Below are 27,287 nucleotides of genomic sequence, written 5' to 3' on the forward strand. Positions count from 1 at the left end.
ATTATTATTTTCAGGCTAGCTGTTTTAATTCTCAAATAGAAGGAAATAGCTTTCGACGGAGCCTTCAGATGCGTTGGCCCCAACAGCACCTACCTCTTTCATGTGCCGCTTCAAATGCATGTACACACACTGACCCGTCTTCCGGTAGTGCCTTTCCACATGTTCTCTTCCGAATCCCAGGAAGGTGTTCATGCACACGTAGAGGCCTCCTTCGGAATCCTGAAGAGAAAAAGAGAGAGAGAGAGTGGTTACATCGTGAAAGAAACCTGATTGCATCCTTCGGCATGAAGGTAGGAGACCCTACTGGATTAGACCAAAGGCCTGCCTAGTCCAAAGAAGTGTTTTCACAGTGGCCCACCAGAGGCCTATAGGAAACATGCACGTACGACCAGAACATAACAGCACTCTCCCCTTCTGTACCAGCTCCACCTGGTACACAAGCTAAGACCCTACCTGCCTGCGGACTGTCTCGCCAGAGTGGTGCATGCTCTGGTTATCTCCCGCTTGGACTACTGCAACGTGCTCTACGTGGGGCTACCTTTGAAGGTGACCCGGAAACTGCAATTAAACCAGAATGCGGCAGCTAGACTGGTGACTGGGAGTGGCCGCCGGGACCACATAACACCGGTCCTGAGAGATCTGCATTGGCTCCCAGTACGTTTCCGAACACAATTCAAAGTGTTGGTGCTGACCTTTAAAGCCCTAAACGGCCTCGGTCCAGTATACCTGAAGGAGCGTCTCCACCCCCATCGTTCAGGCCGGACACTGAGATCCAGCGCCGAGGGCCTTCTGGCGGTTCCCTCATTGCGAGAAGTGAGGTTACAAGGAACCAGGCAGAGGGCCTTCTCGGTAGTGGCGCCCGCCCTGTGGAATACCCTCCCTTCAGATGTGAAGGAAATAAGCAGCTATCTTCTCTTTTAAAGACATCTGAAGGCAGCCCTGTTCAGGGAAGTTTTTAATATTTAATGCTGTACTGTTTTTAACACTTAATTGGGAGCCACCCAGAGTGGCTGGGGAAACTCAGCCAGATGGGTGGGGTATAAATAAATTATTATTATTATTATTATTATTATTATTATTATTATTATTATTATTCCGTTTCCAGCAAGCAGCTTCGGAGGAAGAACACAGCCTTCATGGTTCGTGGTCATTAGTAGCCTCATCCTCCGTGAATTTGCCCTGTGCTCTTTAAAAGTCATCTAAGTTGGTGGCCATCATTGCATCTTATGGGATTGAGTTCCATAGATTAACCATGTGTCGCATGAAGAAGTACTTTCCTTGCCTGTCCTAATTCTCTCAATATTCAGCTTCATTGGAGGTCCTCAAGTTCTAGTGTTAAGAATGAGGTATCTAACTGTTGGAGATGCAGTAGGGATAATGCTTCTCTAAAATGTATGGGGTTTTTTAACTGTCCTATATTGAAAGATTTTTGGCGGAACGTAACTGAAACTATCAACAGAACTTTACGGAACAACCTTACATTTACAGAGCAAGATATCCTCTTGAATTATATACCCAGCACATGGAACCTTATGAAAGGAGACTACAAGTCACCTTCAAAGGTAGCCCCACACAGAGCGCATTGCAGTAGTCCATACGAGGATCCACACTATGATATTCCAATAAATCAGTGCGGGTAAGAACGTCCCTAAATGATCTAGTCTGCCTTTTGCCTAAAATTGGTAAATTTTCACTACCTGGAATGTGGGAGATGATATGCCAATGTTGTTTAATAACTCTTGCAATAGAGGAGGATAAACAATTATACTCTATAGAACCGAAAATCCTGTTCTGTTCATTCTTGGGTTTCGATACCAACAAACCCTGTCTGTAAATTATTTTAGCCCTATCAAGGGCTGTTTGAATTACAGTCTGTAGATAGCCTCTATTTCTTAATGAAGAGGAAAGAGATGAAACATTTTTTTAAAAATTTAAAAATCGGATTCAAGAGAAGAATTTCTTTTCAATCTAATAAATTGACTGAATGGGAACCTTATATCCAAAGGGTTTGAATACTGAATTCCATCTGGAATGCTATGTATGAGTTAATATGCATACTGTTGTTTGGTTGTAACAGAAAAGTGATGCTGCACCTTTAACCATGTAATCATGTGATGATTAATTCTATACACCTGTACTGTATTTAACTGCTTGTTATGAATCTGAACACTAGCTGTGCCTGTGAATACCTTCTTTATCCTGAGCAAACTGTTTTGTATGATTGGGTAAGGTATAGTATGAGACTGATATTTTCTAATTTTTATGGTTTACCACACATTGTAATTGGAGTGCTATTTTGTATCACGCAGCTTTTCGGACTGATGAAGCGTGTAGCGAAACCTGTAATATATCCGGAGAACAGGTCTCCTTTTGCTCACTTGCATTATTCTCACCAGGGTGGTGGCTTTGATTTGCCTTCCCGTGATCGATCCATGTACACGGCTTTGTGTTTCCAACTCAAGACCCATTGAAGAACATCTCTTCCAGTTCAATCTTTGAAAAACAGCTTTGAAAAACTTTTTCATCTTCTCCAGTGTGCTACCCTTGCCGTTGTGGCGGCACAGGTTTGCCGTTCCGTGATTGGACTTACGCTACTTGTTGAACGGTTCATTTATCCAGTCTGTATAATGTTTATGTACATGTAACTTATGTACTCCATGTTTACAGTATCTCCAGGCTTTGTCTTGCACATGGCACCTTAGTATGTTTGTTGTTTGAATGGTTATAAGTCTATCTCTATTCTAGCTATTATTCTAGTAAATTTGGTTTTATACTTATAAGCCAGTTTGTGGTGTTGTTGTTTTGTTGTGTTATATGTTTGCCCCCACAAGCAACCTAGCTGCCGTGTTCCACACCACCTGCAGAAACATCTCTTAAAAGATGGGTTTCTTGACAGCAAGACCTCCCTGTCATTTTATTAATGGGGGGAAAGGAAAATAATGCCCCAAGAAACAGGTATTCGAGGAGGGCGAGTCAGAGAAGCAGCAATTAGTTTGGAATAGTTACTCTTAAGCAGAAAGCATGTGGAGATGCAAGATTATGTAGGGCAGTGGATTTGCTGCAAAGTAAGAATGTTGAGCTGTGCTCTCCCATTTTTGCTCAACTTTTATTTTTGAAAATAAACTCAAATATTGTGGAAAATTTATAGCTATATAGGGATCTCACCTTCCAAGGGAAACCCAAAGCCAGGTAGGAACCAGGTCTCCTTACCATTCAGGGAAATGGGATGGGTATAACAATATGAAGGCCAGGCTAGTAAAAGGTTTTATATGGGGGGTTTTTTCCCCCCTGAAGACTATTTGTCAGCCTGTTTGACACATTCATGCACATTAAATGCCTCTATGGCATTACATAACAGTCTATTTTCTTCCATCAAAAACCAATGGGTTCCATGGATGGGTCCAAGCCTACTATCAAAGGCTTGCTGGGGTAGCCAGGTCATGTAAGCATCTTGGTGAATCCTGCATGAAAGCAACACACCGCTCATTCAAGCCAGCCAAAACGCAACAGGAGCCAACATTTTAAGGTTCATCAGTTTGATGCCTATGTAATCATTGGTACGGCTCTAAGATGGAACATCTAATCTTTGAGGAAACACTATGGCCAGAGAAATCAGTCAGAAACTACAGTGCAATTGCTGCTATTAAAATATGGTTGAAAATTAAAGCAGGTCAGGCAATTGAAGCAACTGGAATTTGCTCTGACAGGGCTGTAAAAAAAGACACTTCCTTGAATTTGCAAAAAACGTATGAGCAAAATCTGTAGAAGGTACAGAGAGCCAAACTGCATCAAGTCCAAGTTCTATAGATTTGTCAGGCAAATGACCCTTTCCAGGATTCAAAAAATGAAGTTTGAGGACAGAAGAGTCAAAGTGCATAACATGGACTGCATGTGCAACGTTGGAAAAGGAAGGACATGTGAGTGAGATCCATGTGAAATTAACATAGGAAGCCATATTATACCGAGTCAAACCATATTCTCTATACAGTCACACCTTAGATCCTGAACGCCTCACGAGTCAAACATTTCGGCTCCCGGACTCCGCAAACCTGGACATGAGTGTTCCGGCTTGCAAACGTTTTTTAGAACCCAAATGTCTGATGTGGCTTCTGCAACTTCCAATTGGCTGCAGGAGCTTCCTGCAGGCAATTGGAAGCCGTGCTTTGGTTTCTGAACGTTTTGGAAGTCGAATGGACTTACAGAACGGATTCCGTTCAACTTCCGAAGTACCACTGTACTGATTCCCAGCCCTAACCTGGAGATGCTTCCAGTACGTTTCCGAGCACAAATCAAAGTGTTGGTGCTGACCTTCAAAGCCCTAAATGGCCTCGGCCCATTATGAAGGAGTGTCTCCAACCCCCTTCTGGTGGCTCCCTCATTGTGAGAAGTGAAGCTACAGGGAACCAGGCTGAGGGCCTTCTTGGTGGTGGTGCCCGCCCTATCCCACCCCCATCAGATGTGAAGGCAATAACTATACAACCTTTAGAAGACATCCCTGTTTAAGGAAGTTTTTAATGTTTGATGTTTTATTGTGTTTTTACTATTCTGCTAGGAGGCACCTAAAGTGGCTGGGAAACCCAACCAGATGGGCGGAGTATAAATAATAAAATTGTTGTTGTTGTTGTTGTTACTATTATTATGATGCTGGGGGTTGAAACTGGGACCTTTTGCATGCAAAGCAGATGCTCTACCGCTGAGCTAAAGCCCATCCCCCTAGTCCAAAGCAATCTGTTCCTCAGAAATATCCAAGAGCTCAAAATGGCATCATCTAAAAGTAACAGAAGGCTGGTGGAAAGTCTGGCCACAACTGGAACACCGTGTGGAGCTCTGGCTTCCGTACGTTGCCTGGTCTTTCCATCACAAGATTGCAATCACAAAGTATTTCAGCCCTGCAGATATTGATCCCCACAAATAATTATTATAAATAGGATTAATACAAGATAGCTTACCTAAAATATGGGCTTACATGCAGTGTTAGAAATTACCCAGGTGCCAGGTGCCTTTTGCGACCGGCGCGGGTTCAAGTGCGACCATGTGGAGGTCTCTGGATGCCTGGTTAATAATAATAATAATAATAATAATAATAATAATAATAATAAATTTTATTTATATCCCACCCTCCCCAGCCAAAGCCGGGCTCAGAGCAACTGACATCTCCATCTAGCTGTCCCTCCAGCTTTCTTAAGGTCACCTTGGAATCAGGCAAGGTTCTATCTCAAAGGATGTCCCCAAGTGCATAACTTTACTACTGGCTATTCACTTGCTGATGTTAAAAAATTTAAGCTGTTTCCCGTCCACCTAGTGGGACTAGCGTGCCGTTGGAGCAAAACCTACACAGAACACCAACACACAGTGCCAGCCTCTGCCCCAAGGGATCTGACAGTCACTGTGTAGTGCATGTCATGCACAGTGGATACTAAAATCACAGCGCCCCTGCCTCTCCATCCACACCTGCCATCCATCGTAAGGGCATACATTTTCCTTATGTATAAATATAGCCCCAATCCATAGCCTGGAAAATTGGACTGGACTACGACACATTTTTGTCCCATTTAAGCGAATGGAAATGGGTCAGAGGAAGTTGCCTTAGCAAAGTGGTAGCCTGAGAATTTGCAAGGCAGGAACTTCCTCCAGCTGGTCTACCTTAAGTATGCAAATCTTGACACTGTTTTGGAATTTTCTTTGGCCTTTCCTAATCAGTGTGAGTCTCTGCTCAGAGAGCTGCTGGGCGACACTTGAGATCTGAAGTGTGTGGGTTATAAAAAGAACCTGCCTTCCACTGAGAGATGATAAGCACCAGGCAGCTGAGTCACTTTTGAATCCCATATAGGTTCTCGATCAAAATGTCACAAAACAAAATAGAAAAAAGAGGGCAATCAAACACCTAAAAAAGTCGGATGAGTCTCGTACTGGCACCTCATTTTTTTATCCCAAAAGACAAACAAACCCACTGTGTGCAAACCATTAAATTACAATGTATGAAATCTGGAGATTGACAACATGCGCAAGTGAGCACAGACAGTCCAAAATGAACTCAGAGAGAGACCAGCGAAGTGACAATTTTGAACCAGTGAAGTAGGGAAATAATGTGTCTATTTTGGGGAACATTCAAAATTCACATGGAATTATGGGTATCCACATGTGTTCATTCAGGTGTGTGTGAGTGTGTATAATTTCCTTGCCCAATCAGAGCCTAAGTCAGAATGGGGTGCCCTCAGGCTGTTGCTGGGAAGCCAGCAAACCAGCAAATATGTTTAATGAGGCTGCCTTGGGGCCAACACTCGGCCAGGGGCATTGTAGAAAGTTAAAATGCTCAGATCACCAGCAGCAGCAGCATGCCTGCTGAAGCCCACAAGCACAGATAAAACATTGGGGGGGGGGTTGGCTAAGGAGCCTGTCCAGTTCCCAACTTTGCTGCACTCTAGTTTGACTGATCATCAGGATCCTGGGGTTATATATATTGAACCAGGCTCAATTCTTAATAGCTGGTGTCACAAATTGCCGGGAACGGGCCTAAATCCACACTAGTGATGTCCCTGAATGAACCCTTTCCCCTAATCCCATTAAGTGAATTGTGAAAATTCGCTTCTAATGAGGAGGAAGTAACACAGCAAGCCGCAAATGAAGCATGGACAAAACCTGCCTTCTATCCCCAATGCTTGGGAGACCACAGTTCCTCCATTTTCATTTCACTGTCCCCTTCCCTCCAATATTCACAAACCACCAACCAGGGCCGTCTTACCCATAGGCGCTAGGGGTGCAGGGCACCCGGGTGCCAAGCTCTCTCGGGCACCAGGGCCCGAGAGTTGAGTCCGGGGAACAGTGGCATAGCATGGGTTGTCAGCACCCGGGGCAAGGCAAATAATTTGCGCCCCCTAACCCGTGGATTTGCGCCCCCTAACCTGTGGATTTGCGCCCCCTAACCCTAACCCCCAGGTGTTGCGGCCGGTGTGGCCGGCCCCCCCTGCACCCCCCACGCTACGCCACTGCCGGGGAAGAGCCCAACCGTGGCAGGCTCTTCTGCTGCGGGCGGCTCTGCGCCGCAAGTTTGGGGGCAACCGAGCCAGTGAGGCACTGAGGCGGGCAGCTGGCTCCGCCCTCCTGCACGCCTGGGACTGGGCAACCGGGGGGGGGACGGGACCAGGTGGATCTTTGCACCCTGGCGTCGCATATGCTTAAGACAGCCCTGCCACCAACACAGTTTAGGAATAGTAGAGCAGGAATAAGCATGCATTGCAAGATAGGAAAGTAACTGTCTATTTTTAAACCATCTGTATTAGAGCGTATTCAGACTACAACAATCGTAGCTGACATTACATTACATGGAGAGGCATTAAAAATGAGCCGCTTTTCTCCTCCTGTAGTCTGAAGTGGTGCAAGTCCTGGAGGACTGGACCACGAACATTTTCCATATGAAAAGTGCCTGTAAGCTGTGGTTGAGGCAATAGCCATTTTACCTTAAGAGACTTTGCACATACGCCGTTCAGTGCTTTTCGGAGCCACTGAAATCTTGTGACAGGTGTTGCCAAACTTAAATGCCAACAGAACACTTTCAGATTATGCTGTTGTCTGCTGCTGCAATGCAGACAGGTCGTGGGACACAGCAAGCGCAAGACCTATAAGGATGTGCTGAATAAGGACAATCAAACCCCCACAGAAAGTGCTGGGCAAATATCTGCGGAGAGGTAAATTAGAACCCTGAACTTGTGATCACTCGGTGCGGACATCCTTTAACCAGAATTCTGTACATGCAAACCAGAACAACAACAAATGGTAGAGAAGGTATTTCACCCAATTCCAAAGTATTTATATAGCTTCTAATACATAATCTGTTGCCAAATTTCTAGGCATTTTAATTTTCATTTAAAAGCAGCTAACAATACCTCGTTCCAAATTGGATTGAAGCAAGGGGTGCGGCTGGTTCAAGACTTTCGCAGAGCTATATCACCCCTGCAAACTGCTGTTTGCTACACTAAGGCAGGCAAACACACACACACTCATAAGCAAATTAGGAACCAGGGGAGTGATTAAACATAATCACAGATTAATTAAAAGGAACATAAGCACTGTGTGCCTATCTGTGTGTTTATTAATTAGAATTACATTGGGCCTGTGAATTGTGCCACTCTCCATATAAGTGTGCAAGTAAGCACTGTACAGAAGGCTCTGCGAAGTTACAGAAGGCCAGCCAGAAGGCTAGCAAGAGACCCCAGAGGATGAAAAAGTATCTGTGTCTAATCAATTATTACAAAATCCCTGAGGGAGGAAGAACACGAGGTTCATATGAAACCAGCCAGCAATGTGCCCTCTGTTCAGCTGTAAATCAGGATCGCAAAGTAAAATAAGAATGCCAAACTTGGAGACCCAAGAACTTTGGAAAACTTTTTTCCTGGAGAAGTTAACCTACTCAATATCCACTTCGTGGTCTTTAGCTTCAGCTGCACTGGAAAAGCAAGTCTGGTTCAAGCTAATTTTAAAAGGAGAATTTACACCTGCAGCCCTCACTATCCCAAGCCACTTGTACTTTGCAATGCGAAGAAATGGGGGGGGGGGCTTTAGGAAATCCCAGTTGGCAGTTGCACAGTTGCTGCATCCTGCCCGCCCCCCCCCCACTCCCAAAATACAAACACTTCTATGTTGCTAAATCCAGCAGCTCCTAAATGTAGACATACAAAGACTGTGCTCCAGGCAGCATGAAAGCAGCTTTATCACTGGGAAACGGGGGCGAATTTCTAACTTCCAAGGAGAAGGGCTACCTGGAACTCTTTCAAACATTGCAACATTTCCAACACTGAAAGCAATTGTGCACGTGTGCATCCTAAAACATAACACAGCAAAACATACACATGTTCAGTCATCACATGAAACAACCCAATTATGGATTTGTATGCTATTTCCTGCACAGAAACTGCCTTCCATCTAAACCTTTGCTGTCTGCACTGACTGGAAGCAAGCGTTCAGACATGGTTCTTTCCTATCCAGCTCTGGAGGTGCCAGGAACCTACTGCAAACCAAGCAAGTGTTACAATGAGCCATTACAAGTTTGTGAAGTAGACAGAAGGCAACCCACCCTATTCCTGTGATCTGTTTTAACTATTTTTAATTCTGAGTTTTAAAACTGCTACAACCTTCCCTGGGACCTACGGGTGAAAAGCAGGCAATGAATGGAACAACAATAATAATACAGAGTCGAACCCCAGCACCTGGTTTTCAGTATCCGGCTGCCACTGAAGGTGGAGGTTCTATTTTGTTGTCAAACCTAAAATATTTTTCCACTTTTGGGGAGAATATTAAGAGAGAGCTCCCTAAAGGTGAATTAAAGGAGTAGGCTTGCAGGTAAGGAGCACAATGGATTGGGGATGGGGGGGGGATATTATGTAGTCAAGGAGGAGGGCACAAACTGGCAGCAAAAGAGTGGTGCATTCTGGGTTAAGTAACAGGCAGGAATTATTTAAGTTGCCATAGGTGGGGGAGACATTGCAACCGGTACCAATTATGGAATGTATGGGGGGACACTATTCAACTAGCCTAGGCACCAGAAATTGGGGGTGCGGCTGGGGAAACAGGTGGAATTGGGAAGCTACAACTAATCCAGAATGCGGCAGCTAGACTGGTGACTGGGAGCGGCCGCCGAGACCATATAACACCGGTCTTGAAAGACCTGCATTGGCTCCCAGTACGTTTCCGAGCACAATTCAAAGTGTTGGTGCTGACCTTTAAAGCCCTAAACAGCCTCGGTCCAGTATACCTGAAGGAGCGTCTCCACCCCCATCATTCTGCCCGGACGCTGAGGTCCAGCGCCGAGGGCCTTCTGGCGGTTCCCTCATTGCGAGAAGCAAAGCTACAGAGAACCAGGCAGAGGGCCTTCTCGGTAGTGGCGCCCGCCCTGTGGAACGCCCTTCCAGCAGATGTCAAGGCGATAAACAACTACCTGACATTCAGGAAACATCTTAAGGCAGCCCTGTTCAGGGAAGTTTTTAACGTGTGATATTTTATTGTATTTTTGGTTTTTATGGAAGCCGCCCAGAGTGGCTGGGGAGGCCCAGCCAGATGGGCGGGGTATAAATAAATAATTATTATTATTATTATTATTATTATTATTATGAGAGACCGGCAACCTGAATATAACAGAGGACACTCTGCGAATCCAGGTAGATGCTGAGAGACAGAGTTTGCAAACTCCCAAGTTTCAAGGTGGGAACTATGAAAAAAGGGAGGTTTGTTGAGGGGCAATGGGGACCATGAGGGGTTGAGGGACAGTACAAAGGCATAAGCACAGGGCTTGGAGGGAGTAACTCATTGACCCCGATACTGAGGGGGTGTCAGGCTGAAGTAGCCACTGCTAAATCTGCCTCTGGACCCACATGGGAAAGACCAAGATAGTAACAGTGGAGCGTTAGACATTGGGGCAACAGGCCTAGGCGCATCATGAGAAGATACAAAGGAACCAAAGAGAAAGAGCTTGAGGGTCGACAGCAACGACAGACCCAAACTTGGGGAACTAATTGTCAAGGGGGAAAACCTATGGCCCTATGGGGTGGGGCGGAAGGCAGCACAGAGCTCCTTCAGAATACAGGCCCTGATGGGAAGAGGCACCCTAAAAAATAGAAGACCTGGCCTGCTAACAGAAGGATGTGAGGAATGGGGGGAGACCAGAGGGATATTGAGGGGGGGCAGGCACCCTACTAAGCAGAACTGGGGGTGCCAACTTGAATATTGGGGGGGCAGGCAACCTGCACCACATAATCACCCCCACACACACACCATTTGCCCATCAACTGGGGTGGGGTACCGTCAAATATTTTATTGGGGAAGGCAAAGGGACCTCGGTCCCTAGCAGTTGGCTCCTATGAACCCCACTAAGTAGAACAAAAGAGGGATATGGGGGAGGCACACTACTAAGTAGAAGAGAGAGATATGGGGTAAGGGGAGAAGCACCCTAAGTGGAAACAGACGGGATATGGGGTGATGGGAGGGGCCCCTACTAAGTAGAATAGAGGGGCGTGGGAGAGGCAATGGGGAAATCTTCTCTGGGGCTACCGGGAGCCAACGGGGTACCCTAAGAACGGGATTGAGGGTTAAACAGCGCTGGGGGGAGATGCCAATACTCTGTGGGGCCGAGGACCCTATGAAAAGTGGGGAGGGGGAGGAAGTAGAGGGCAGCGGAGGTGCCTACGAGAAGTGGGGAGGGCGGACTGGTGGAGAGCTTTGGGTGGGGAAGAAGATAATAATTAATAATGATAATAGTAAGAAGAAGAAGTGTGGGTCTTGGAGGGGCGGGGGGCGCCAGCGAGGAGGAAGCGCAGCCAGGAGGGACCCCCTTGCCGGGCGAGGAGCCTGACTTACGGGCGAGTCGTAGGAGAAGGAGCACTCGGTCTTGTAGACGCGGTCGCCGGCCTTGGGCACCCGGATCGTGGGCATGTAGGGCACCAGCAGCTCGCCCACGTCCCCCGCCGCCATCTGCCACCCCCGGCCGCTCCCCGAGAGCGCGCCCGGCTCCGGTGGGTCAGCAGAGAGGAGCGCAGCCGGCCGAGCCCCGCGGAGGAGCAGGAGGAGGAGGAGGCGGAGAAGGAGCGCAGCCCAGGCCGGCCCGCCCGCCCTCCCGGAGGGGAGGAGAGCCGCGCCGAGCCGCTATTTTTAACCCAATGGCAGCGGCGGGGGGGAGAGGGCCGCCCCGCCCCGGGGGAATCTCTCTCGGCGGAGCGGGGCCGGGGCTCGCGGAACCAGCTGCGGCCACGCCCAGGGAATCCCGCTCTCCGGAGCTCTGCACATGCCCCGAGGCGCCCTTGTCCTCCTCCTCCTTCAACCCCAACCCAGGGCATAAGGGGCGGTTTAAGGAGACTTTGTGCTGCCCATCAGGCAATGGCTGTTTCCACCTGCCCAAGGAGCCTTTCCCAGACTTTGGGAACAGCGGAAGCTGCTGGGAAGAGAGGAGTTCAGGGATTATTATTTTTTAAAAATAATAGTTTTGCAAGTTGTGCCTCCTGGTTTCTCAGTTGGATCTTTTTCCATGGCTTTGTATGTTGTGTGGTATGTTATGTGTTGTGACTTGCGGTCATTTTTACTGACTATAGTTTAGTAATTTTATTGTAACTGATCAGTGTAAACTGTTTCATTATTGCTTGCTGATGTTTAATTTATTTCGTTGTTGACTATGGATTGTTGAATGCGGCTTTATTTGATACAAGTTGTTTGTTTTAAAGCCATCGTGACTTTTTGGCATTGGATCAGATTGTTATGACTTAGGTGGTCTTTGCTGTCTATTTTGTTTTGTTTTGTTTTTTAAATTATTTTTATTCAATTTCCAATATAAGATTTAAACATACATTTCAATATTGTCACAAATACATATTTTTTACTTCCTTCAGCTCATCCGTGAATCTTCCGTTTTCTAATCTTCTATCCGCAATTCTAAATTTAACATTGCCTTTTATTTTAAATAAACCTATTCCCTTGTTCCCTTTTTTACAGTGTTTCTAATATTATTTCTTCACAAAGCTTCCTGTTAACCCCACAAACGTTATTTTCGTATCACATATGCTTTTCATATAGTCCACAAATTTACTCCAGTCCTTGGTAAACTTGTGATCTTGTCGGTTTCGGACCCTTCCTGTTAATTTATCTAATTCTGCGTAGTCCATTAATTTCATTCTCCATTCTTCTATCGATGGTAATTCTGCCTGCTTTCATTTTTGGGCCAGTAGTATTCTTGCTGCTGTTACTACATATAAAAATAATTTATGGTCCTTTCTATTTATTTCATTTCCAACCATTCCTAACAAAAAGCCTTCTGGTTTTTTAACAAATGTATATTTCAACATTTTTTTCAATTCATTATATATCACTTCCCAAAAGGCTCTCACCTTTTTACACTCCCACTGTCTATTTTGTTGTTTCTTTCAGCTTGAAAACTGCCTTGCATATAGTAATACAGAAAAGGTGGTATACAAATTAAAAGAGAACAAATGAAATGAAGTGAAATACCCACTTGGTTAAGTATAGGAAGAGGAAAAAGGTGTGGGGAACCGAGGTCTCATAAAGGGAGGAAAGCTTAAAAGGTGACACAGTTGTGGGTTGCCATCGTCGTCCCAGCTTTCGGAGGTTTGGGGACCAACCAGTGGCTCCTGGGAGAGCCTTTTCGGTGGTGGCCCCAGTAACACATCTCCAACCCTTTTCAGTTCCTGTGGCTTGCTGAGGGTTCACCAGTTTATTCTGGCCTTTGGGCACTGAAGAACTGGTTGCGGGGTTTTCATGGAGAGTGCCCTCCACAAAACCTGTTGTATAGATTGCAATTTGGAATTGCTGCTCACTGTTTTAGGCGTTGTCCACACTGTGCATTTGAAAGCAGAATTATACCACTTTAAACAGCCGTCGTGGCTCTGCCCAAAGATTCGCAGAGTTGCCTGGGAAGAGGGGTTGACTACCAATTCCGGAAGGGGAATAGGGGTTTCCCAACAACTCCCAGGATTTTGTGCTGAATCACGACTACTGAATGTGACATAATACTGCTTTGGATATATAGTGCAGATGGGGCTTTAATTGCGTTTTTGTATGCAAGGAATGAGCCCTTGGTGAAGGGTGGGCTGGAAATTCAGTTAACAAAATGAAATACTCATTCTCATGTTGATGTTGTTATTAAGCAATGAGTAATGTTTTGGGACGCGGGTGGCGCTGTGGGCAAAAGCCTCAGCGCCTAGGGCTTGCCGATCGAAAGGTCGGCGGTTCGAATCCCCGCGGCGGGGTGCGCTCCCGTCGTTGGGTCCCAGCGCCTGCCAACCTAGCAATTTGAAAGCACCCTCGGGTGCAAGTAGATAAATAGGGACCGCTTACTAGCGGGAAGGTAAACGGCGTTTCCGTGTGTGGCTCTGGCTCGCCAGAGCAGCGATGTCACGCTGGCCACGTGACCCGGAAGTGTCTCCGGACAGCGCTGGCCCCCGGCCTCTTGAGTGAGATGGGCGCACAACCCTAGAGTCTGTCAAGACTGGCCCGTACGGGCAGGGGTACCTTTACCTTTACCTTTTAATGTTTTACCAGAGAGGAGGGCTGGAAGAGAAATCCTGTTGAGATAACAGACTGTGCTTTTTATAGCCTCTTTTTATGTGATTTTTAAAAAACAATCAGGAAAAAGGAGGAAACTCTGGGACAGCCTAATACTCAGTAATCAGTTGTTGCCAAAATCTCAGCAAGATCCACACATACACAGAAAAGAAGCTGATGCAGTAATTTCAGGCTATTGCTGACCACAGAGACACTTAATTCTACAGATTATAGGTAAACACCAAAAACCATTATAGGTCATGTGATTTTGCCTGCACACTTGGTTGCTGGATCAGCGCTGGGCAACTCTCAGCCAAATGTGTGAACTCTTTCCATTGAAAAGCATTGGCTTGGAGCTGATCTCCCAGGAAGCAGAGTTGTGCAATTTCTACCAACGGTGATCAATGTGTGTGACACACTTGTGAAAATCACTTGCTGCTAAAGCCAATACACGTGTTTGCTATTGGTCCCTCAGTTGTACCTCGAAAGCAGCCTGTTCCTTTAAGGAGAGACACAGCTGATTAACATGTTCTGTTTCGAACAGTAATAAAATCTGGTACAGGAATTGCATTGTTGGAGGGGACATCTTCCCCTGGGGAGAGCTAGTATTTATTTAATCTGCAAGAACAAAGAATGCTAGTGTATGAATTCTAACGAAATAATAACCATGCCAAATGGTGGTAAAATTCACCTTGGTTTGGTTTTAGCACATCAAAATATAACGTGAACTAGACTTCATTCTGGCACAGCTTATAAATTTTGGCTTAGAGGAGTATGCAATGGCCTGATTCGCAGTTCTTGTTGAGCAAAAACATAACTTAGCACGATTATATGTGCTCTGGGAGATTGCAGCTGCTTTGCTTCTCCCCAGTTGTTTTGCTGCTACAATATGCAAAGTATGGTTTATTAAGCCAAGAATCCAGGCATGCCATTACATGTGAATGTGGCCCTGTGTCCGAAGAATTTACCTCTAATTTACCTTTTTTTTAACCTGTAGTAGTAAGCCCCTCTGCACATTTTGGCTAAAGCTCTCTTTACCAGGAATCAGGGAACTTCTGGTCTTCCAGATTGTCTCAGCCATGCTGGTTGGGGTTTGTTTATTCATAGGCTGTATGTGGCCTCCCCTCTGCCACATGGCTGCACAGAGGGTTAGGCATATGGTGAGCAGTAACAACTTCCACCACCAAAGCTCTGTGCAAAAAAAAGTGTGCCTTGACGTGATGCCAACATGTATACAGTAACGCCACCACATGCATCTCGGAGGGAGAGCATGCCACTCTTGAGGGGCCACCCCAGAAAAGGCTCTCACGTGCCTCCAAACCATGAACCTCACATGGCTGCAAAACTACCAGCAGGGCCTCCCCTGTAGATCTCAGCCCCAGGGCAAGCAGAATCAAGCAAAAGTTGGCAGGGACCCCAAGGGTCATCTAGTCCAACCCTCTGCAGTGCAGGAATTTTTTAACTGGGGCTCGAACCTACAATCCACAAATTAAGAGAGACTAGGGCTTGCCAATCAGAAGGTCGGCGGTTCGAATCCCTGCAACGGGGTGAGCTCCCGTTGCTCGGTCCCTGCTCCTGCCGACCTAGCAGTTCAAAAGCATGTCAAAGTGCAAGTAGATAAATAGGTACCATCCAGCGGGAAGGTAAACGGCGTTTCCGTGCGCTGCTCTGGTTTTGCCAGAAGCGGCTTAGTCATGCTGGCCACATGACCCGGAAGCTGTATGTCAGTTCCCTCAGCCAATAAAGCGAGATGAGCGCCGCAACCCCAGAGTCGGTCACGACTGGACCTAGTGGTCAGGGGTCTCTTTACCTTTACCGACTGAGCTATTCCAAGTTGGGGGTCTAACAGCATCAGGAGGGCAGCTGACTTAAGAGGACACAGGTGACTCAACTAACCTGGTATAACAGAGAGGCTAAGCACCTATTAGATAAGGCCCCAATGACATTGCATATATTTAATCCTACCTTCCTCCAGGAAGGAGTATGCATACATTGTGGGGTCTTCCGCTGCCTGCACCCCAGCTGATGTTATCCCCCCAAGAATCAGGGCCACTGAGTGAGCTTCATCGCAGAACATGGATTTCAACCCAGACTCTCTAGCCAAAATCAATCACTCTATACAACCCTGCTTGTCTGTGGAGTGTTATTTGTTTTGGTACAGGCTTGTCCATGTGAGGAGCAGGGCAGGTGATGGAGAGGGAACTAGGCAAGGTCTGTGTAGTTTGTGAGAAAGAACAACAATGGCATCAAACTTTGGAAAGGATGCAGGTCGCACAGCCATAGGAAATAGTGTGGGGCAGGAGAGCTTGTGAGGATTTTGCCCTATGCTGCTGTTATTCTGGCCATGCTGTGATGTAGAAAGACAGGGCTGCCCTCTAGTGGTCCCAAACAACCGCTAGTAGCATCTTCCTACAAAAGTAGGCAAAAACATCACACTTAGGAGGCGGGGCTAAGCTATGCATTTCCTTACGCAGAATGAGGTGTCGGAATTCTGGGCGACAGCATATTTTGAATGCTGCTCTCACAAAAAGCTCAGCTGAGATTCCTACATTGCAGGGGGCTGGACTAGATTACGCTTGAGGTCCCTTCCAGCTCTACCATTCTCTGATTCCAAGCTTGCGCCGGAAGCTGCAGTTACTGCAAAACATTGCAACTCGAGTTCAGCACTGGTTGCTGATTTCCTGACTGGGACGATTTCAAGATTAACAACTTGGGACCAGTTTACCTACAAGCCTGCCATACCCCCTATGTGCCAACTCAACCCCTTCGACTGGCAGAATTGGCACTTTTACAGGTGCCACATAATACCCGCAACCGCATCCGTAAGGACTCAATTGTTTAGTGTTGCAGAGCTGACTCTTTGGAAACTCCCTTCCTATTGATGTCAGGCAGCAGCCTTCGCTGTTTTCTTTCCATCACCTGCCGAAGAGATTCTTATTTAGAGGAGCCTACCCCCCCCCAAAAAAAATAAGGGACGCGGGTGGCGCTGTGGTCTAAACCACAGAGCCTAGGTCTTGCCAATCAGAAGGTCGGCAGTTCGAATCCCCGCAACGGGGTGAGCTCCCATGGCTCAGTCCCTGCTCCTGCCAACCTAGCAGCACGTCAAAATGCAAGTAGATAAATAGGTACCACTCCAGCGGGAAGGTAAACGGCGTTTCCGTGCGCTGCTCTGGTTCGCCAGAAGCGGCTTAGTCATGCTGGCCACATGACGTGGAAGCTGTACGTCGGCTCCCTCGGCCAATAAAGCGAGATGAGTGACGCAACCCCAGAGTCGGCCACGACTAGACCTAATGGTCAGGGGTCCCTTTACCTTTATCCCCCAAAGTCACAGGTGACTGGGAAACCACCACCCCCAAAGCAGATTCTGGGTGCATGGAGGAGGGGCGAGGAAAGGAACCAGAAGCCAAATTTTTAATATATTCCCTGCATGGTTTAAAAAATATTACTACTACTACTAAAATAAGTGGTGTTGTTATTAACCAATAAATATCAAATTTTTGTCATTAGTTGCCTATGTCCATAACTTGTCTTTCCATATACAACGCTGGAAAATCTGTGTCTGTTAACCATTAAATTTTACCACATCTTTACCACTGGTCCACAAGCATGAGAGCTGGAAATCCTTTTTTTTTTCTTTTTTAATGGCAAAAGCAACTTGCACTTTCTCTGTAGAATCTGAAAGTCCGTGTGGAAACCTTCAACACAGCAAGTAATTGAAACAATCTTTTTTTTTATTTGAGTTACGAAGTCAGATATATATATATTACATAATTCCGCTACTCTTTTATGGGTGCACACCTCTGAGACAGGTGGATAACCAGCTTAGTTGTCAGGTGTTGCTTTGTTAGAATAATCAATAAGACTTGCAGGGGTGGTTTCATAGAAATGCCACGGTCCATCCCCCCGCTGTTGCATTAGCTTGCGTGCTTTCTTCTCCTGCTTCCTATAAAAGGAAAATAGCGGGATGAGGAAGGAGAATCAGGAAATTAAGACGATCAAGCAGTTGTACAAAGGCTCGCACGTTACGTTATACCAGGGGTCTGCAACCTTTAAGACAAAAAGAGCCACTTGGACCCGTTTCCGAAGAAAAAAAAACTGGGAGCCGCAAAATTCGTCATTATAAAAATAACTTTTTTGTCACTTTTTAAAATTATTTCTTTGTTTGACCCCTCAGAATTACTCCTCCTCATAGAAATAAACGTTAAATTAACAAGTTACCTTTTTGTGTGTGTGTGTTCTTCACTCCCCTTCAAAACAGTGACCAGCGTACATGCCCCCTTTCAATGCAGTGACCAGCATACATGCCCCTTACAATGTAGCGGGCGGGCGGGTAGTAAGGTGACGTCGGGACGGTGCGTGACTAACGCACGCACCGCCCCCATGTGACGTCACAGCCAGTACAGCGCCCCCCACAGTGGGGAGTGCCGGGACGCACAATGCGCCTCCTCCCCTTGCTAGTATCCGCCCCGGAGCCGCGGTAAAGGTGTAAAAGAGCCACATGCGGCTCCGGAGCCGCTGGTTGCAGACCCCAGCGTTATACCATACTTAGAATAAGCTGTGGTTTAATGTGAATGCGCAGTGGATTAGTGAAGACTGCTGGAATCGTGGACACATTTTTCACCCTTTCCTGCCCCCATGCCAGGAAACAAGCCACAATCTGTATTTTTATTATTATTATTATTTAACATAATGTCTATATCACTTGATTGTAGAAAGACCTCTAAGCAGTTTACAGAAACTGATTGATTCTTAAGTCATATGAACACAAGGTTATGGTTTGTTCCCCCCCCCAAAAAAAAAACCATGAGCAGTAAGCCAAAAGCAAGCCTTTGTTGCCACTCCGTGGTTTGTTTGGAAGGAAACCATGAGGCCAAGTTCAGACTACACAACAAGCCGGATCATGGCCTGTTTCCTGGCAGAAGCAGAAAGCACCTGTGGTTTCATATTTCACCTGTGATTACGGTAGCATTTTGCTTGTTCTCATTAAACCGAGTCTATTTTAACCGTGTTCAAAAGGGACTGATGAGCCATGCCAACGTTATCCATTGTTCAAGCCAAATGCAACCAGTCAGGCCAACATTTTAAAGCAGCAGAACAGATGGATCTGCCTGGATGTAGAATTTGGCAGGCGGAGGCTGCAACCCATATGCTATTTAATACCCATGTGCCTGGGTACTTAAGTTGGTCAATTAGGTCAATTAAGGCCAGCTCACAGTGCCAAATTCCTCCGCATGAGCCCATACAAGGGGAGCAGGTGGAGAAAAACTACCATGCACAAGAATGAACATTTGGGGGAGCTTGAAACTTGTAGCCACAATTATGGCTCCTGGAAACCGTTCACATCCAGGCCTGTGGAAATGGCCGCCGGTTTCCTGCGCATTCAGGCTAGCCTTTCTCCGTGTGGCTGTGTGCTTGCCTGCAAGTTTGTGGGGAAGAATTCGGCAACAGGAGCTGAACCAGTCCTAGCAACAGGAGGGGCAATTGTTTATTCACCAGGGACAGGCCCATAAGCAATGCTATTCACTACGCAGAGATCAGCTGAGGCCCGCAACTCAAAGGAGAGAGTCGCCACTGTTCATTCCCTTTTGCCTCTGACCGTGACCACTTTTTGCCTCTGGCTCCCAGGAGGGAAAAGTCCCTCCCTTGCCCTGCTTGGATGTCATTTCACAGCATGGGGGGTGGGGGGACTGGATTAGATGGATTTCCCCCCCAAGGGTGTTGGCAGACGTTGGCCAACGATATTAACATCACAGCTCAGCATCTCCAGCCACAAAACACAATGTGGGCCACAGAACGATGAGTAGCAAAAACATTTCCAATTAACAGCAGGAAGTCTGTCTTTCAACCCCCTGCTTGACTTTGGCTCATGCCTGAAATGACAGCTCAGCAACAGTTCAACACAACTTTAGGAAGAGCTCAGTGGTACCACATCTGCCCTGAAGGTCCCAGGGTCAATCTCTGGCATCTCAAGGTTGGGCTGGGAATGTTCAGTGTCTGAAACCCTGAAGAGTCTCTGCTAGGCCATGTATGATGATACCCAGCTCTACCTCTCTTTCAAATCAGAACCAGTGAAGGCGGTGAAGGTCCTGTGTGAGTGTCTGGAGGCGGTTGGAGGATGGATGGCGGCTAACAGATTGAGGTTGAATCCTGACAAGACAGAAGTACCGTTTTTGGGGGACAGGAGGCAGGCAGGTGTGGAGGATTCCCTGGTCCTGAATAGGATAACTGTGCCCCTGAAGGACCAGGTGCGCAGTCTGGGAGTCATTTTGGACTCACAGCTGTCCATGGAGGCACAGGTTAAATCTGTGTCCAGGGCAGCTGTTTACCAGCTGCATCTGGTACGTTGGCTGAGACCCTATCTGCCTGTGGACTGCCTCGCCAGAGTGGTGCATGCTCTGGTTATCTCCCGCTTGGACGACTGCAATGCGCTCTACGTGGGGCTACCTTTGAAGGTGACCCAGAAACTACAACTAATCCAGAATGCGGCAGCTAGACTGGTGACTGGGAGCAGCCACAGAGACCACATAACACCGGTCTTGGAAGACCTACATTGGCTCCCAGTACGTTTCCGAACACAATTCAAAGTGTTGGTGCTGACCTTTAAAGCCCTAAACGGCCTTGGTCCAGAATATCTGAAGGAGTGTCTCCACCCCCATCGTTCTACCCGGACACTGAGGTCCAGCACCGAGGGCCTTCTGGCGGTTCCCTCACTGCGAGAAGCCAAGATACAGGGAGCCAGGCAGAGGGCCTTCTCGGTAGTGGCGCCCGCCCTGTGGAACGCCCTCCCACCAGATGTCAAAGAGAACAACAACTACCAGGCTTTTAGAAGACATCTGAAGGCAGCCCTGTTTAGAGAAGCTTTTAATGTTTGATGTATTACAGTATTTTAATATTTTTTTGGGAAGCCACCCAGAGTAGCTGGGAAAGCCCAGCCAGATGGGCGGGGTATAAATAAATTATTATTATTATTATTATTATTATTATTATTATTATTATTATTATTATTATTATTGGCAAACCCATGGGCACCCAAGTGTGCTTGGACTAGGACTCCCATCATCCCTGACTACTGGCCAGTCTGACTGGTGCTGATGGGAGTCAGAGTTCAGTAACAACTGGAGGGCCACAGGTTTCCCACAGACCATACTGCAGAAGGTGTGCCGAAGGCCCGACTCCGTATACAATAAGTCAGCTTCCTAATGTCCCTAAGTTTGGGAAACCACCAAATTACCTGTTGATTTTCCCTACCTTAATTCAAGTTTCTCGGATTCAGCATAAAGGTATGCCAACCCCTTTTCATAGTCCTTTTCAGGAGGGTCGAGCATATTGCGAGCAATCCACCTTGTTATCGGATGCTGGAGAAAAGCAAAGCAAGGCATCACTAAGGAATCATGAGCACCTGCGTGCATATACAGCAGAGAAGCCTCAGACACGGATTGGCTTGTCTGGTGTGATGTCATGGAATCTTCAAGCTACTCGGGGGGGGGGCAAAGCTGTCATTAACGAAACGTCCTGTGAGAAGCAAATGGAAGTAAAATTTCCAGTTTGACTGGGATTAAAATTTCGTACACACCCCAAGGGAAGAGGAGCTGTTGTGAGGCGGGCTAAGGGTGGAGAGCTGATTGGCAGGAGAGCCTAAAAGGTAGGAATCTAAGGGGTCAGGAACCCAGAGAACCAATTGCTGAAGGAAAGGGGCTGAGAAAGCAATGGAGCGAGATACAGGAATCTGACAAGATGGGCAGATGGAGGAATCGGAAAAAAAATATTTCACTGGAAGACCATGTACCTAGTATGCATGATGTTCTTGGATCAAATCCTAACATCTCTAGTTGCTAGGACTTGAATCCAGCTGTTAACATGACCTGCGGGGGTTGGGGAATGTCAGGATCTTGCCCGACTCAATCCAGTTCCACCAACCCTGTGCTAGAGGGACGGGTGCTCAGCAATTCACGCTTCCAGAATTCACAGCCCCCTATTTCCCACCCTCCAAAGATCTGCTCTGGAGGTTTGGATCAGCATCGGTGGTGGGATTAAGGAGCAAAAGAAAACTGGCAGAAATTGCCACCATCCTCCTCCCTCTGGTGGAAGCTTCCACTGGACCCAACTCCCTTCCATGAACAAAAGGAGTCCTTTCATCTGCAGGCAGGCAAGTCTGGATGCAGCCCAGAAAGCTCCTTCCCAAGCCGGGATTACAATAAGCACTCAGCTCTGTACATCGTTCTGCCTGGACACTAAGATCCAGCGCTGAGGGCCTTCTGGCGGTTCCCTCACTGCGAGAAGCCAAGTTACAGGGAACCAGGCAGAGGGCCTTCTCAGTGGTGGCACCCGCCCTGTGGAACACCCTCCCACCAGATGTCAAAGACAACAACAACTACCAGACTTTTAGAAGACATCTGAAGGCAGCCCTCTTTAGGGAAGCTTTTAATGACTGATGTTTTAATGTATTTTTAATCTTTCTTGGAAGCCGCCCAGAGTGGCTGGGGAAACCCAGCCAGATGGGTGAGGTATAAATAATAAATTTAAAATATTTTATTATTACTTACACGATAGTACTCCCAGTGCTCTGGGACATAACCTTCAGGGATTTCAGCCAGTTCAGCTTTACCTGGTGAGAAAGAAGAAGCTCAGTTCAAATGCAATAGACTTCCAAAAACACTGTCAAGAAAGAATACTGTTGCCAGCCACAACGTATTATCTTCAAAATAGGACTAATTCAAAGTTTGCTGTCCCGTCCTTAGCATGTTTGCTCAGAAGTAAGTCCCACCAAGTTCAAGGAGACGTACATTCAAGCAAGCGCACACACAAAACTGCGGAGAAACATGCAAATGAGGGTGGGGAATTCCTGTCCCTACAAACACAATTCATGCTTTGTACTCTACATAACAAATAACCAACGTTAAAAATTCTCAGTTTTACAGGTAGCAGATAAGGCATGAAAACAAACTGGCCAAGAGACGCATTTTTCTGGTTAAGTGGTAGTTATTAAAAAGTTTTAACACCTACAGGTTTTTTTTGTTTTAAGCGAACTAAGATATTGGTTCACGCCATCCACTGAGGCCAGGAGAAAGGAGGACTCCTTGTGACCATTACTTCCAGGGGATTTTGAAAATTCACCTTGCAGTTCTTGTACTAACCCAAACCAGATTTAACGTCATTGAAAAAGATCAGCTCTTTAGGAGAGATGCAACTGCTCCCTTTACTTCACAGTTTCTTATGTCATCCCTTCAAAATAGGATGAAACCTGCAGAAATACTCACCGATAAAGACATTGACAAATGTTATAATTAAAGCAACCGGGATTCCGGTGAGCAAAATGTAGAACCTCTGTTTAGAAAGTGAAAGGAAACAAGAAGCAGCAAGATCATTATGTGGCAAAAATACACAGTACCCTAACATCTTCATCAAGCCCCAGTAATTTTAGAACCTCTTCTTTTAATATGTAATTTTTATTTATGCATTTTCCAGTTGTTTTCCCCACACACATTTGTCATCTTACCATGTTCCTACACAGACTTCCCAACCTATCCTTCATTGTCATCCTTGTTCAAACTCTTTGTTTTGCTGCCTCACTCTTATTTCTCCACCCTATTTCATCCCTTCAATTCATTCATCTTGTCTACTGCTGTTCACATACTCATCCCTACTTGTAAAGGTAAAGGCACCCCTGACCATTAGGTCCAGTCGTGACCGACTCTGGCACTCATCTTGCTTTATTGGCCAAGGGAGCCGGTGTACTGCTTCCGGGTCATGTGGCCAGCATAACTAAGCCGCTTCTGGCGAACCAGAGCAGCGCACGGAAACGCTGTTTACCTTCCGCCAGAGCGGTACCTATTTATCTACTTGCACTTTGACATGCTTTCGAACTGCTAGGTTGGCAGGAGCTGGGACCGAGTAACAGGAGCTCACCCCGTCGCAGGGATTCGAACCGCTGAACTTCTGATCAGCAAGTCCTAAGCTCTGTGGTTTAACCCACAGCGCCACCTGCGTCCCTATCCCTACTTGTAGGTTAAGCTAAATGCCATCTCTTTATAAATATTCTCCAAAACATTCCCACATGCTTCTTATCTTCTTTTCATCCCAATTTCTTATTTTGCTTGCTAATTCTACAAATTCTATTAACTTATGCAAACTTTGATCCTTTGTTGGAGTATTTTTTTTTCTTTCTAGCTCCTTGCATAGACTATTCTTGTGGGCGCTGTTGCATACAAAAATAGATTTTTGACTTCCTTTGCTATCTCCTCTCCTGTTATTGCTAAAAGGAAGGCTTCTGGATTTTTTGGAAATGTGAATTCAAACATTTGCTTCAGTTCCTCGTATACCATCTCTCAGTATTTCTTTGTGTGTTTACATCACCACCAAATATACATTAAAGAGCCTTCTGCTTCTGAACACTTCCAACACTGAACCTCTCCCAATACAAATACTACAATCTATTAGGATATATTTTCTACCCTAATATTTCAGACAATAACATTCCTCTTCTATCTAATTAAACAATCTATGGGCTTTTAAACTCGAGGGGGGGGAGGTTATTGTTTTTGTTTCTTACTAAATTATATATTTTGGTGTTTTTATCTTGTAAAATATAAAACCACTGTGTGATCCTTAGATTAAGAGTGGTTTAGAAATAATAATAATGATAATGATAATAATAATAATAATAATAATAATAATAATAATAATAATAATAATAATAGAAGATATGGTCATTTATTCAGAATTGAAAACTCTTGAATATTCAGATACAACTTGGCGTTTTAAGTTACACATGTGAAAAGACCTCTAAATGAATGTACACAGTTCACTCTGAAATATCTTATTGTCAGTTTATGGCAATGATCCAAAGAAGTAAAAAGCACACATAGAGAGATTAAGAATCTCGAATGTCATTTATTGTTTTTGCTGGAGCAATAAAACTACTTCTGCCCCACTCTTCATTGATATAGATACCAGCTGCTGAAGAGGCAAGCCACTGAACGGAGACTTATCTCATGGGCAACAGGAAGTGCTGCCATGAAAACAAATGAGCAATTCTTTGGTGCATACATGGATCCCAACCTAAACATGATGGCCCCAACCCAATAGTTCTGCCGATGATACAATAATCCCAGCATTGTAGCTGGGCTCATGTCCAACCTTGAAACAAACAACAATCACCAGAACTGCTGCAAAGTTGAAGCCACCCTTATCCCACGGTAACAGGTTGCACTGTACAAGGGCTCTCTAGCAAAAGTGGAGTTGATACTGCCCCCTTTCTAATCCTATAGTTACCAATAAGTTTAAAAAATCCACCCAAAGCCATCGTATATCCTCTTGCAAAACAGAAAGGTGACTTTTATAGTCCACAGCAGTGCTGGATTTACGTATAACCTAAACAAGCTATAGCTTAGGGCCCCACACTCTTGGGGCCCCCCAAAAAATTTAAAGGAAAAAAAGCTGGATGTACATTTCCAAAATATAAGATAAAAAACAAATAAAATAAAACCTACATACAGCAACAGTGTTTTGTGTTGTGTAGGCTCCTATGATGTAAGTAATGGGCCCTGCCTGCTAGTCTGCTCCCTAAAATATCACATATAAAGGGCCCCATTACCTTCAGTAGCTTAGGGCCTCATCAAACCTAAATCCGGCCCTGGTCCACAGGTATCTCTGCTCTGTTGACAATGCTCAAGAAGCCATCTCTAAAGTAAAGCTGAACCTTGGGCTTAGGAAGACTGAATACAGTAGCATTTAGAACACAGAATATCACAGAATATCCCGTGTGACACCTTTTGGTCTCCTACAATTCCTCCTTCCCCAAAGAGTGGAGACTCACCAACAAAAGCAGGAATCGCCTGTCGTAAAAATCCGTCGCCTGGATGACAAACATTCTTTTCCCACCTCCACTGCCATGGCGTACCGGAGCTGCAAAAATCAAATCCACATGTTAGCGCAAAGCCAGCTGTGGTTTCTGTGACCCAGTCGAGCCGACAAATAGACCTTCGGTTGTGTTCTCCTCTGTTTTTGCACATTCCCACACAACTATTCTTGCAAAGCTAAAAACCGAGGCTGTGGTGTGTGTGTGTGTGTGTGTGTTGGGGGGGCTATTGGGCTGTTGTTTTTATTTTTATTATGTATTTTGTGGTTTTATATCTTGGTTTTATTCTGTGAACCGACCTGAGACTCCTGGGATATAGGGCAATATATAAATTCAACAAATAATAATAATAATAATAATAATAATAATAATAATAATAATAATGGGACTTGTCCAGCTCTGACCCAGCCGAGACAGGATTGCTTTGCTAATTATTTTCATCATTGACATGCCTTTGAAAGCACGTCCTTCCTCCGAGAAAAGTAGCCCTTGGGGGAAGGACTGCGATTGAGTGGCAGAAGCCCCCTGTGGACTGCCCTCCCAGCAGATGTCAAGGCAATAAATAACTATTTTACTTTCTGTTTAGGGAAGTTTTTAATGTCTGATGCTGTATTGTTTTTAATATTCGGCTGGAAGCTACCCAGAGTGGGGAAACCCAGCCAGATGGGTGGAGTATAAATATTATTATTATTATTATTATTATTATTATTATTATTATTATTATTATTATTATTATTAGCATGGCTGGCCCAAACCAAGCAGGTTGGAAGGAAGCTTCACCAGTTGAACGTCTGCCGGCGCAACAGGTTTCCCAGGGAGGGGAGTCACGGCAATTAGATATAATATAATTAGATATTATATGTAGAATTATTATTATTGCACATATATGGTGGCAACGCCCCCCCCCCCCCGTAAAACTCAGCGATTGTCCCAAATCCTCAAGGTCAACCAGACGGGAAACCCCCCACCCCACGGATCCCCCCTGTCCCCTAGCGAAGCTATACCGATGAGCACAGAGCGGCCGGCGGCCCGCCCAGGCAGGGAGACGCGACCCCATAGACCCGGGCCGGGAAAGGTCCTCCTGGCCGCGAAAGCAGCCGCCGCTCGGAGCAGGAGGCTCATGGCCGCCATGCCTGCGACTGGCAAGGTAACGGCGGAGGAAGGTGACTCGCGTTCGGCGGGCGAGGCTGAAGGCGCGTGGCCGCCATCTTTAGAACGGGCGCCAGGGCGGCGCCTAGATTCACTAATAGAAGACTGCCACGTAGAGCCGGCTTCCGAGTTCAATGCGCCGCTCGCAGAACCCGACGGGGTTTCTCTACTAGATGCTCGTAGGCAGTGCAGTTGCGACTCTTCCCGTCTTTCTCCCCCAGGCAAAAGATAACCGGCAAAGAGT

At 46.1% G+C, this 27,287-nt stretch overlaps 2 protein-coding genes and 1 long non-coding RNA gene across 4 annotated transcripts in view; 1 reads left to right on the forward strand and 2 right to left on the reverse strand.

The window, feature by feature from the left end:
- USP13 (ubiquitin specific peptidase 13) overlaps positions 1 to 11,561 on the reverse strand; it is an 82,315-nt gene extending 70,754 nt beyond the window's left edge. The window contains exons 1-2 of one of the 2 annotated variants that reach the window (XM_082224162.1): positions 11,347 to 11,561; positions 94 to 219 (exon numbers count right to left, since the gene is read on the reverse strand). In XM_082224162.1, coding sequence (XP_082080288.1) covers positions 94 to 219; positions 11,347 to 11,460 — 240 coding nt within the window. In that variant the 5' untranslated portion in view covers positions 11,461 to 11,561. The remainder of the gene's footprint in view (positions 1 to 93; positions 220 to 11,346) is intronic. The other variant, XM_082224161.1, reaches the window with a different exon arrangement.
- LOC309533422 overlaps positions 1 to 27,287 on the forward strand; it is an 83,785-nt gene that overhangs the window by 26,386 nt on the left and 30,112 nt on the right. The gene's annotated exons all lie outside the window — the stretch shown is intronic.
- Positions 17,748 to 27,060, reverse strand: NDUFB5 (NADH:ubiquinone oxidoreductase subunit B5). Its single transcript, XM_082224675.1, has 6 exons — positions 26,899 to 27,060; positions 25,853 to 25,941; positions 23,295 to 23,361; positions 22,581 to 22,642; positions 21,286 to 21,392; positions 17,748 to 17,980 (listed from the first exon to the last, which is right to left on the reverse strand). The coding sequence occupies exons 1-6, from the start codon at positions 27,023 to 27,025 to the stop codon at positions 17,860 to 17,862; spliced, it is 573 nt and encodes a 190-aa protein (XP_082080801.1). The 5' UTR covers positions 27,026 to 27,060; the 3' UTR covers positions 17,748 to 17,859.

The sequence above is a fragment of the Podarcis vaucheri genome (genome assembly GCF_965113315.1).
Source record: "Podarcis vaucheri genome assembly, chromosome: 5".
Classification (NCBI taxonomy): Eukaryota; Metazoa; Chordata; class Lepidosauria; order Squamata; family Lacertidae; genus Podarcis; species Podarcis vaucheri.